Consider the following 13,125-nt stretch of genomic DNA (forward strand, 5'->3'; position numbering starts at 1 on the left):
AACTATTGGAAAAAAAAATATATACAAAATGTAGTTTATACTGTTGAGTGTTGACCGTTGAGTCAAGCCTTCATATGGATTGGTTATAAAATCAAGTCATAATTATCAAATACCATAAAAAAATGTTCCCATCGGAACTAACAGACATCGCAAGTTAAATAAATGCTTGTGAGTTGTGAATCTTGTAATAATTATCACAATATGATAAATCTTTCAAAAATACAATTATGATTCATTTATTATAATTAGTAATTTATAATCTATATCTATAAAAATATTATAAAGCAAGAGTTAGTTTGCATGAACACGATAGTCTATAGCCTATCAATCTAGATATAAATCAATTTGTGCAAGTGTTGTTGCGCTAGATAGCCCGTTTATTGAGGAATATTATAGCCTAAGAAACAAAGCAGTAACATATATTATAGCTGTTAATTTCCGCTTCGAGAACATTTACAATATTAATATACCGAAAAGAATTGAGGTCGTATGGATTTACGTGTTTACTAAAAACAACGTAAATAGATAATATAACAATAACAATTTAGATAAAAACGCTTCATCGTCCGCTCCATAAAGGACACAACCTTAAAGGACGAACAACGCGTATATAAAGAGAGTATCACGCCTGAAAAACATAGTTCACATTGTTAGGAAACTCGATTCAACATTTAAAATGGTAATGAAGCCCGCTCTTTTGTTTTTCGCTCTCAATTTAATTGACAATAGTCACAGCTGGATATTTAATAATATTGATTACAAATTGTTGGAAAATAATATCCTTGATGATAAAAATCGAGATATTGGTAATGAATTGTCTGCGGAGGATTTAATGAACCTAAGGTTCAATCTTATATATCCAGGTTCGTAAGTTTTTTTTTTTTTTAATTTTTTATCTGTATATATTTCGGCCGTTGTTAGACCGCATTATTTATAATTGTTATTTTAATAGGTCTTTATTTTATTGCCAAACAGCATCATAATCTGAATTGCAATGAATATTTTATATATTCAATGGTTTGGTATAGGTTTTCGACAATACATATAAGACATGTTTTCAGATATTACAATACAACTGAATTATTTTTAACATCATACGATAATTGAAAATATGTTATGTTGAATATGTTTTTTTTTTTGTTTGATAAGATTAGTAGCCGGTTTATAATTGTGTAGACGATAGTTTCGATAATAAGGGTTTAAAAAAAATTGCAAAAATTATTCCGGTTGAATAATGACAATCATTAGTGTAATTTTTTTATGTACGTTTGAAGTAGGTTACAAAAAAAACTTTAAATCGTCATTTAAGATGTAATTTTGTGTAGAGTAGAGCAACATTCTGAACCGATGGTTACCCGTTACACGTAGGGAACCGTAGAGTCAACCGAGAAAGGAACTGAGTACTTCCCAATTAAAATGAAAACGACAACGAATTTAAAAACAATATTTTTTACTCAATTATTATTATTTATAAGACTCGTTGAGCTTAATCAAGCATTACGCTGGCACTTATTTAAAATCTTAACAAGGTGTGGATCAATAAGTGCTCTTAAAAAAAATGCGTAAAGAATCTCAGAAGAAATTATTAGACATCTACCTATAATTGTTCTATTACACGCAACGACTTACTTGCGTATGTTACTCAAGTCGTAATTTGAAACAGTTAAGATGGTTAGTTAGTTAGGGAGCTGACAAACGTAGCGGTACCTCCACGATTTGCTCACATTGCATACCGACTGGGGCTAAAGTTCAGATCAATGCGAATCGATGAGGTACCGTCAATTATAATAATAATTAATTCAACATCTTTGCGTTTGTGCGTTAAAGGACTTCAAATTTGTAGTAAAACATTTCATATCTCCACAAAATCATTCTAAAACGAAGAAATTTTCACGAAAAGAATAATAATATAAATCTTAACGCGTTTATTATTAAATCAAAGACGCAACGAGCGTACAAGTTTAATTTCTACTTCATCAGGTACGAAGTGGTGCGGACCTGGAAACATAGCAGATGATTACGACGATTTGGGAACATCCCAGGAGGCCGATATCTGCTGCAGGGACCACGATAATTGCCCTGACACCATACCAGCGGGGGAGACTAAACACAACTTGACCAACGAAGCGTATTATACAAAGTTAGTACATATCTGGTCGCACTATCTCTTTATGAAGCAGTATTTGAGCCAACTTATTTTATGTCCAATCCTATGTATTAACAGCGTAAGCCGCTTTTGTCCCAGTGATTATGGGACGATAGCTGCTGATAAATTATCATTTTGAAGAGCACCAGCCGTAGATATGCAGAAAAATAAAGAGGATTATTGATTGCAATTTAGTAAATTGTTACTAAATAATGTAATTTACGTCGAGGACGGAAAAAAATACTGGCTGGGTAGAGAGCGGCGCTATGGTTGTATATAAATATTATATATATAATGTAAAACGTGCGAACAGACGTCGTCAGTTTAGAATGAAATTGATTCAAATCAAAACCTGTCATAGGTTTCGAAATTTGTAAAAATATGGTTGAATAAACGCGAAGTTTTTACACTTGTGTTTTACAGTGTTTTTTTAATACTTTTACGTTGCTTTATAGTATATTTCTTACAATGTCTTCAGTGTCATTTCTCACAATGTCTTCAATCTACATTACAATTTAAAAAAAAAACATAAAATGTTGTAGTGCACTACAATTTAACCATAACTTATCATTGTACGTAGTTCGGTCGTCAACGAATTTGTTTGTTTCACGTTAATTAATTTCAATAATAATTTCTATCAAGTTCTAATTAATTAATAAAATGAATCATTAACATTTACTACAGTTTCTATTTTTGAAATGTTTTTTATTTTTTATAATCGTGTTACAATTGATTGTTGAATTAAATGCGGGTAAATAAATAAGAATTAAAAGTACACCATTCTGATAGATTTGATATTTAACCAAGGTTTCTTATTACGTCACACTATTAAGCTGCATTTACACAAAATGTGATATTTTATTCAAATTTCCAAAATATTTCAGCGGAAATGCCTTACAAGAATGTAATACTACAGTTACATTTATAGCATTGAACCACAGATAATAAAGCTTTCTTTTTTCTATTATACTAACTAACCATCCCAGTATCGCACGGGTAGATGACAGTTTACTTACGATGAACATTTTTCCCGCAATACAAGTGACTATCGGTTCTTCGCGGCGCATGCCAGTAAAACTGCAGTCGACATGATTTTTTCTTTCTTTTCTTTTCTCATGATTTCATCTTTACGAATAATATTCATATTTCAGGCAACTTACACAGTAACTTGTTTAATTTTGTACATAAGCCTTCCTCATGAATCACTTCTTTCATTGGTAAAAACCGTATATTAATTATTTAAATTTATTGCATTCAGACAGATACGGCGGATGGACTTTGTTTAATAATATGTAGTGATACATATTGATCTTGAATGGTTTCGTTAAGTAGTTATTATTAATGAAATTAATTACACATATAGTTAATTTTATAAAATATCTTACTTCGACAGTACAGGTTATTTGAGCTTACTTTGTAATGTACTGTACAATTATGGGTATGACTGTTTTGAACCTATTGGGAAATTATAACTATTTAAAAAAGTCAACATTATCATATTTTTTAGCAATGTATAAACAATCATTTTGTATATGTGCTTTTAGAATGATTTCGGAATCAAGCCCGGTCAACTGAATTTTCACTTGCTTAATTAATATTTTTACCTATACAATTTGTTTTTAACACGTCACGTCACGTGTAAGGATACTTATATATTGTATCGGATGAAATTGAAAGCCTTCGCAACCACAAGCTCATATTGGAGCAGCATAAGGTTTAGTATTATCAATATTAAGTTACTTTAACTATTTATTAATTACTAGCGAAACCCGCGGCTTTAGCCGGGCGAAATGTTTAAAATTATACCAATAGCACGCAAACCGTCACCCCCAAAATCACCCTCTCGAGAGAAATAAAAAAACTAATCTGTCTTCTCAAACTATCTCCATACCATTTAATTTAAATCGTTTCAACGCATTAGAGTGAAAAGGTAACAGACAGAGCTACTTTCGAATTTTTAATATTAGTATAGATTTAAGCAATTATTATGACAGAGTTATTCGGTACATACCCAACTCCAGTTGCTCTGGCATATCTACTGTCAAATATAATATCTACTAATCAACGACAATAAGATTTAGATTTTAATGACAATTTTACTACTTTTTATTGGTTTGACACATTCCTAACATGAGATTAAAAGATTCTCCTCTGATGGAGAGTATATTTCAATCCAGCAATGGGCATTTGGCCGTTTTTCGACAAAATCGATTTTGCTGAAACTTTTGTAAACCGATGAAAATACAATATTAAAAATTGTCACCTAAAACAGCCTGGGCTATATATTTTTTTAATTCACAGATTGAGCTGCGATTGCGACGAGAAATTCCGACAATGTTTACGAAGTGGTAACACGAAATCGACGACTACAGTCGGCTTGATGTACTTCAACATTATCGGGACTCAGTGCTTTAGAAGCGATTATCTTGTTACGGGGTGCGTTAAGCAAGGAGGGTAAGATATTTTAAAGTAATTTCCTTAAACATATATTTTCATGTAACTGTAATATTTTAAACGAAATCGAATGATGTTATTTAAAAAAAATATATAGGTAAGTAGATTTACGTAAACCGAAGCACTAAGAGGTTTAAGCCTTATAAACAATTTAAAAAAAGTATCGCAATATCAACAAAATCAAATTATTTGTTTATATTAAGTCACTAAAATATAGTCGCGTATTTTTGAATAGATTCTATTCAATGTTACTCCAAATTACGATATTAAGATTTATTATTATATAAAATTAAATTGTTGTCGCTCATCTAGCGGTAGCTTATGAAAAAAAAAAACATTAATGATTTTCCTTCAACGTAATAATACTTTCATGTAAAACTTTTTTCAGGTGGCTAAACACGAAGTGCGTTGAATATTCATACGACACGACCAGTGAGATGACGTACCAGTGGTTTGACGTGCCCAACTATGAGTACTAAGCACATTTTGAACATATGTCTAGAGCTCAAAAAACAATAGAAATACGGCTATGTTTTTGGAACACCAGTTTAACTTGACACGTTAACAGCGTGCCACCGCATCCTCTTATATTAAATGTATTTTAATCTGTGTAAGCACACGTATTACGTTTGTAGTTTTTAAATATTAATGTCGTCTTATTATTAGGTTAACTGTAAGCATTTATTATATAATTAATTATAGTATTATCATACAATATCATCCAGTCCAAACCAGTCTTTCTGAAAAAAGTAAAGAATACATCGATAACGTTAATGCCAAAGTACATAATAAAGAGTTGTCTTTTTCTAATATGAGTTCAAAAGATTTGTCCACATTGTAAGCATATTTTCACTAGTTATTTACGTTATTAACTAACTAACTAATAAGGTTGTAAATCATGTTAATGGCGGGACCATTATCATGATTTATACCCTTATTAGTTCGTTCGTTCGAAGCACTAGTGAGTAATGCAAGGTATTAGTTGTTTCTATCAAGGAATTGTCACTAGTATTTTGTAGTTAAAAGTTGATAGTGTGTAACTCCCTTATTTTGACAAGCACGTTAATCCTTCCTAAGCTGGATCTCTCTCCAGTATCCAAAACAGTCTGGTCTCGTCACTTTAAATTGCATTCCATAGACCTTCTTTTTTTAAATATATACATTTTTTTTTTATTTTTAGGCAGATATTTTCGATTTACTGCTTTGACAATTCATCCGGCAAGTCATTACTACATTATAAAAAAAACAAGACTGAATATAATTACCAAATATATTTTAAATTTAAGTGATTTTCTTTATTAATTAGTGTCAATCGTTACATTGTCATCTTGTTAAAACTTCCAATATGGTCGATAATTACCCGCACAGTATCTATTGTTGTGTTATATTGTTTTGTTATGTTAGTATTACAACCGTTTAAATTAAAACAATTTATAAGTTTGATTAACATGAGTTTTATTTATATTTTTCTATTCAGTTAAATATTTACATATAAGAAATATCATAAAAAAGTCAAATAAGAAAAAGAAAAGACCTTTTTAAATAATATGGTTATTTAAAAAAAAAATTTAAATAGCTATTGAATCTTCGACACTTCTGCGATATTCAATATTTTCGACCTTTATAAAATTATCGAATATAAGTTTTTTAAAGAATATAAAGTATTCTAAAGGTAAACCAGACAAAACATGTCTATTAGTGTTTTTATTTGTATGTTGTATTTATTTGTTAGGTAAATGTTGAGTATTTTTCACACCACACGCATATTACCTCAGTGTGCAGACGTTTCAAATTCCCGGAATATTTTCGACATCATGTTTAATTCATTCATAACAAGATAGACAATCCAAATTTTAAAAAAAATTCTAATAAGCTCTTACAAGTACTATTGAAATAATTAAAGTAATTTTACAAAAAAAAAAAATAAAGATATAAAATCTCAAATTCTGTCGTTACTCTTTTTTCTCTTGTTGTTTCTGTGTTGTTAACACGTCATTTGACTTTTTTTTTTTATTATTTTACATTTAATTGTAAAAGACCAATTTTTATATCCATTATAAAATATAAATGAAAAAAAAAAACGTCGAAACGAATAGCTAGATTTTTTTTCTGTGTGTTTTATAATGATAAACAATTTATAAGAAACTTTCATTAATATTAATGAAATCTTTCTTATGATAACGTGGCATACGCAACGTGGATGTTTTTACGAATTATTTTTTATTGTCGAAGTACCCAAAAGTTTTTATTGCTGTTGAAGGTATAATATAAATAAATACAATAAATAAAGAAGCGGCATTTGTATCATTTAATATGTCGCAGCGTATTTGGTACATTGTTTAGAGTTTTATTTATTATAGATTGTCATAATTCATCATTAATTATAATTAATATACAACGTTTCATAATCAATTATGCTTTTCATGATTTCACGATTAATATACAATAATTATATTATATTATATCGTATAAATAACCATACACGTAGGTACATGGAATATAGATATGGGTACAGTATTATAACAATGTATAAACAAGTGAACAACTTTGAACGCTGTTAGACGTAACACTAGAATAATTATAAATAGAAAAACCTCAAGTAACATCAGGTCATACATTTATAGGTAGATATGTAGCCTGGAGGCTGGAGCTTAGCTAATGTATTTGTCACTCGCACGATGATATACAACCGTCGTAACATACACGAATGCGGCGGTTTCGATATGCAACGATTTAAATATCGAACTACAATTTTATTATTATTATTATTATCATCATAGTATTTTATAAACGAATATAAACGTTTTAATAAGAATAATCAAAGTTTCCATTAAAAGAGAGATACTTACGTCATTCAACTAGGTGTTTTTTTTTTTTTATTAAATTCTATATTCGAAAATTAAGAACAATTATAAAATGTACTGAAATGTAAAATTTATTATCTGTAATTTTATAGAAAATTGTCGCATTCCGTGATATTTACACAATGCACAGCGAAACCGCCTTTATAATATTGTGGAGTAAACAGCACGGCTTAAACATGTTAATATAATATAAATGGTTAATCTAAGAATCGCAAGCTAACTCTGGATTTATACGTGAAAAGATTTAAGTACTCGATAATGTCATTGGTTAAATACAAAGCGATTATAAGGACTTAATAGAGAATCCCTTGTACGAAGTGAGCATCGAAATAGCCTACAGTTCAAGCAACCTTATCGAACAATATGTACAACAACGATTTATATAGATTTGTCTTTAATGATCGTGATTTGAGACATATGAAGGATTATAAAAAAGTACTTTGTCACAAACATCCATTGTGAAAAAAATATATAGAGCCCATAGATACTCAAACTGTTAGTTTGGTGTAAAATAGATTGTTACACTTCTACAAACCTTTACTCAACAGGAAAAAAAATAGATATATAACATATTCAACCATCAACAAGAACCGATCATATAATATAAGTTTATATAATGAGCATATTAAAAAAAATGTCGAGTCATGAATTTCTTGTATCGAAAAAAAAAGTATTTATTTCAATGGCAATCATTCATTGTTGATTGTTATAAATAAATGTAAGTATTTATACGATACATAACTGATTTGTTATTGATTATTCCGTAATTTAAATTACATTTACAAAATTAACACCATCATAAAAGTATACAATATAGTGGCTCGATATACGAGTATAAGACCTTTGTCTATGTATAATCGATGTGAATATAAGAAAAAAAACATCTAAATCTATGCTGATTCATTCAAAATCATTTGAATGTGGTTTGCTATTACATGGATATTATTATTTTTAGACACAATTTGTTTTTTAAATGGTTTAAAAAAAATAAAAGAATTTTATTTTGACAGATAATTTAGATAGTCTCTTTTTGTATTCATCATTAATTGGCTTTATAAAACCATTTCAATAACAGTAATGTAAAAACCCTAATTAAAAAAAAAAAGTGTTGAATTTGTATTATTAATTTCCATCATTTTGCAAATATGTGTGTTTTTCCACTCCACCTAAGCTTTCTTTCTTCCTGTCTGACAAACTCCGATCAACAGATCAAAGTTAAAAACATTGAAAACAGGCTTCGAAATTCGAATGTGATAAAATGACGCAATTATTTTAATTACATATTAATGGAAAGATGGTATCACGTCTACTATCACAGAATATTAATTTTTTGGAGTGGGAATTTGAATGTAGCGTTTTATTTTAATTATTGAACTTACAGAAAAATCTTATTATTAATTAAACGGCTGTTGAACTGTAAATTTTAACATACCTATATTATATTCAAATGTACATACAATGACAATTATTTTAAGTAACACAACTTACAGTATGTGAACATTGAATATAGAGTAATATTAATGTTATTTTAAATTTTAAAATATATTTAAAATTTGTGATTCAATATATAACATTATCATAAACATTTGGAACAGTTAATATTATTCGCGTGCGCGTGTCCATTATTCCAAGTCGCAACTGATGATCGGTTTCATCGCTTCTGCAAGGACGGTTGCAGATTCGAATTCGTACCACAAGGTTTTATCGACTTTATTTTTACCTTGGTATAAATATCGTTTATTAAGTAAGTACCTGACATGTGCTTACGCAAATGTGTAAGGCAAAGAATTGTTTAATTCAGTTAATAAGACAACTCTAGCGATTGGTAACTTAATACAGAAGGAAGTATATGCAGTCTAACCAATTTGAAGTAAGGAATATCAGTTAGACAACATTTCATTAAACAATATATTTCGTATTTGACTGCGAAAGAAAATACTGTTATGTGGAGGATCATTTTAGGAATATGAGCAGCGGCAACACTTAACACTTTGTTATATGCTAGTAAGATCTTGGTGCTACTTAATTTTATAGAAAATGTACATTGTATGCCATGCCTGAATAAAATGTATCCTCCACAACATACTAAATATACCTAAAACTAAGCTAACAGACGGGAACAGATCAGATAGATAGAAAACATTACATGTAACTATAATTCCAGGTGTTTAATTTTCAACCGTGCGTTCTATCGAGACCACTAAATATTTGAACATTCACTAAACTGTGCGTTTATTGAATTTTAATTTTTAATTATTTACAACATTCCTTATATTAGATCGGGTTAGGGGAAACCGAATGGCCTAAAGTAGAAAAATTCGATATACAATGCGGCCGTGATAAATTTTAGCCGGGCAGACAGCAGTAGAACCCCCTTTAGAGGTGATACATAAATAAAAGAGTCGAATCCACGTACAAGAAGGCCCTAGAGGCCGTAACGCCGACATTATTTGCCGCCGAGACCGAACTTCATGAAGATGAGTTCCTTCCCCTTACTGAGGATGTCCCCGCCGGGTGCAGTCATCTCCGAAAACTTCTGCATGAGGTTGGGTTGAGATGTTGGTGGTTGAGCTTGAGAAGTGGGTTGCGCGGTCGGTGCCGGGACTACAGCCGGGCCGCCGCGGCGCGCGGGCGAGGTGCTGACCGCCGTCGTTGTGCCTATAGGGGGCATGGCCGTTAGAGCGCCCGTGGACCCCGGGGACTGAGCGGTCGGCGTGCTCACGTTACCAGCGCTCGTTCGCGCGATCGTGGTCGCCTGTGGAGCGCTCACCACGCCTCTCCCCCTCGCCTGCTGCACTCACACATATAAAAGTTCATGAAAAAAATATGTCATCGCGAGAGCCAAACTCTCCTCGTTGGGCTCGGAATATTTGTTAATGAAACTAGCATCGTAAAGGTAATTGTAATTAATGCAATTTCATGATATCTAGCGAATTTGAACTATTCGCTTCTATTTAACTACTGATTAATGTGAATGCACATGTCTGATAAATTATCAAGTCTGTTGTTTAGAAACTGGATATCTATTCTAAGGAAGATATTTTTTGGTAAATTTTGAATATTATTGAAAGTAATTTTCATTGGGTAAATATTTATAAAAAAAATCATGCATTAAACTATAATACTGACAAAGTACGATGTACAAATATTAATGCATGCAAACACGAAAGCGAATTATTAAATAATAAGACAAAAATCAGTTGCTTTTAAAACTTTAATAATACAAAACTTTTTGATTCTATAGCGTATAGCGAAGTGAAATCATATGCAAGATTATAAAACACCATGCGTTGGATAAATAATAGAAAGAAAAATAGATTTATTCGCCAGACGATTACTTTCACGACATTCCTTGTCTTTCCTCGTATTTATATTAAACAACAAATATGGTTCGAGTTATATTTGAAGATCAACATTTGGCATCATAAGTGTAGTCGTCTAGTCGTGGACCACATTCACAGGCTTTCGAGAATTAGTCAACATTAAGGTAAATGGGTAATGGTAAATATATGATGTACGTGAAGTATACGCCAGTGTAGTATTGTTCCAGTTCTGTATGATATGGTCCAGTATGAGATGATATAAAGTGTACATAAACCTCAACGATTAGTCCATAAGTTTTGGTCAATATTATCTCCGGACGATTTGCCCATTAAGCTATACACTGGGCGTAGATGAAACGCAAAAAAAAATAATAAAATAGAAGAAAATAACATAATTAAATGAAAACAGTGAAAATCTAAAAGTATGAAGTGGTATTCGAACTAAAGAAAATGACTAGCATCATTGCGTTATCTGAAAGTATTGTTGTGGGGTCAATAAACTGTATAAACGGTAATATTTTTACCTGAGAATTCGCCTGTTCTGGATTACTGGCGCATGTGTTGTGGTCTAACTGAGAAGGGGGGAGAGGGCAGGCATCTAGCGAACAGACAATACACACAACATATAAGTGACCACAGACAACCACTCGAATCTTGGATCACACATCACGCACATCGTGGGCTCTGTGCAATACTATGTTGCGTGTATTTGACCAGCCTACCTTGCGTGAGCTAACGTGACAGCTATTTTGATAAAACAACAGGGAAGTTGTGATAAAATAAAAACAGAATAGATAGTTAGAAAGAGAATGCGAAATAAAATTAAGTTGCCCTGAAGGTATTGCTGAAAATATAAACGAAGTTTAGTTTCTATATTTCGTGTTTCGCTGTATCTTCAAGTTTTCGCGTGTATAACTTCGATATCTGTGACTGTGTAATCCAAGATAGTGTTTTTCAGCAAAGTGTACACCAAGAGTCTTTGTGCTCCGTGGATTGCAACCGGACTCGCGTTAGAGATATTTATTTGCACTTGACGCTGTAAAAGTGTTAGGTTATTTCACAGAGTAAGTTTTCGTTTACTTTTTCAAATTCCATAGGGTTATTTATAGATTAGGAACATATTTATTTCGGCAAGCAACAACTCGCAATGCGAGTCCTGTGGCAATCGTTAAACCGTGTACAGAGAAGATGATAGAAGTTTCCAGAGCGAAATAGCGAGCGTCTTTCAGTAGTCACACAGCAAGTCCAAGGTGCAAACATGAAACACTCAAAGCTCTTAGTGATCAGAATTAACCCTGATCATCAGCTGGACTTACCTAATCGATCTTATTTTTTTTATCTAACAGGGAGAGTAACTATAACAGCGAATATTGAAAAGCCGTTCGCGGCTCTACACAATACATTACGCAAAAGTGTGGTAAACCATACCTGTTCTTCGCTGATGGTTCCTTTGTGCAGGGGCAACGTTTTCCCGTGGTGGAGGGGGAGGGCCTCGTGCTCCGGGACCCGTCGGGACACCACGCCCACGTCCTTGACCTCCCCCAGGAACACTTGATCCTGCGACTGCTGTTCTACCACCAGCCGCTCCAGCACCTATATTATGTTTTAAATAATGTGGTAAAGATTCCTTTTCATTAAGAGAGTTTTTCGACGCCGACCAAGAGATGATTTTTAACATAAATTAAGTGTGAAAACTCAATCTAGAGATAAGTCTAGTTTCGGAACCATGAACCCATATATATATATTTTTTTTTTATCAATTGTTATTCGCATGTATGAATACATATACCGTTCATAAAAAAAAATTCAAACCTTGACCGGCCTGTCCCTGTCCATATTGGTCTGTGGCTTCCGTCAAGAAGTTACTGGGCACTAAGCCTCTCAAACCATCGATCTCTGCCATAAAGAAACCATCGTCGTCCATTTCGCCATATACGAGAATGATCTGACCCGTTTGAAAGCTCAATTCCGCCTAAAATATTAAACACAAACAATTATACAACGGAATATGTATTTAAAAACTGATTTATTAAAAAAAATATAATAAAAACAAGTACTCACATCAGCATCGACATTTGGACTTAGTTCCTGAGGATCATAATCGTACAGGGCAACCATCCGTCGGACGGGTTGTTGGGTGTACGCATCCGACCATCTGTCCCGAGGCTTTGCGGCAGCTTGTCCAGTGGCTTCCTGTTCTGAGACTTCCACGACCATATTATGGGGAACATAACCACGACGACCGCGGCACTCTCCCCAGTAGAAGCCATCAGCATCTTTATCACCCCAAACCTGTTATAAACAAACATTATGAAGACATATTAAATATTTTAGAGGG

At 32.2% G+C, this 13,125-nt stretch overlaps 2 protein-coding genes across 11 annotated transcripts in view; one reads left to right on the forward strand and one right to left on the reverse strand.

Annotated features, from left to right (window-relative positions):
- Positions 1 to 633: 633 nt before the first annotated feature.
- On the forward strand, positions 634 to 5,315 carry LOC113394848 (phospholipase A2-like). The gene is made up of 4 exons (XM_026632287.2): positions 634 to 863; positions 1,981 to 2,140; positions 4,448 to 4,600; positions 4,989 to 5,315. The coding sequence occupies exons 1-4, from the start codon at positions 677 to 679 to the stop codon at positions 5,077 to 5,079; spliced, it is 591 nt and encodes a 196-aa protein (XP_026488072.1). The 5' UTR covers positions 634 to 676; the 3' UTR covers positions 5,080 to 5,315.
- A 3,252-nt stretch (positions 5,316 to 8,567) lies between these two features.
- The window catches only part of Rbp (RIM-binding protein), a 30,577-nt gene continuing 26,019 nt past the window's right edge, over positions 8,568 to 13,125 (reverse strand). For 8 of the 10 annotated variants that reach the window (XM_064218224.1, XM_064218223.1, XM_064218222.1 and 5 more), the window contains 5 exons: positions 12,849 to 13,079; positions 12,600 to 12,759; positions 12,216 to 12,380; positions 11,312 to 11,385; positions 8,569 to 10,255 (listed from right to left, as the gene is read on the reverse strand). In XM_064218224.1, the coding sequence (XP_064074294.1) occupies positions 9,911 to 10,255; positions 11,312 to 11,385; positions 12,216 to 12,380; positions 12,600 to 12,759; positions 12,849 to 13,079 (975 nt within the window). In that variant the 3' untranslated portion in view covers positions 8,569 to 9,910. Of the gene's footprint in view, positions 10,256 to 11,311; positions 11,386 to 12,215; positions 12,381 to 12,599; positions 12,760 to 12,848; positions 13,080 to 13,125 lie in introns of all 10 variants that reach the window. The other 2 variants (XM_064218225.1, XM_026632290.2) reach the window with 2 other exon arrangements.

Source organism: Vanessa tameamea, chromosome 21 (assembly GCF_037043105.1).
Source record: "Vanessa tameamea isolate UH-Manoa-2023 chromosome 21, ilVanTame1 primary haplotype, whole genome shotgun sequence".
Taxonomy (NCBI): Eukaryota; Metazoa; Arthropoda; class Insecta; order Lepidoptera; family Nymphalidae; genus Vanessa; species Vanessa tameamea.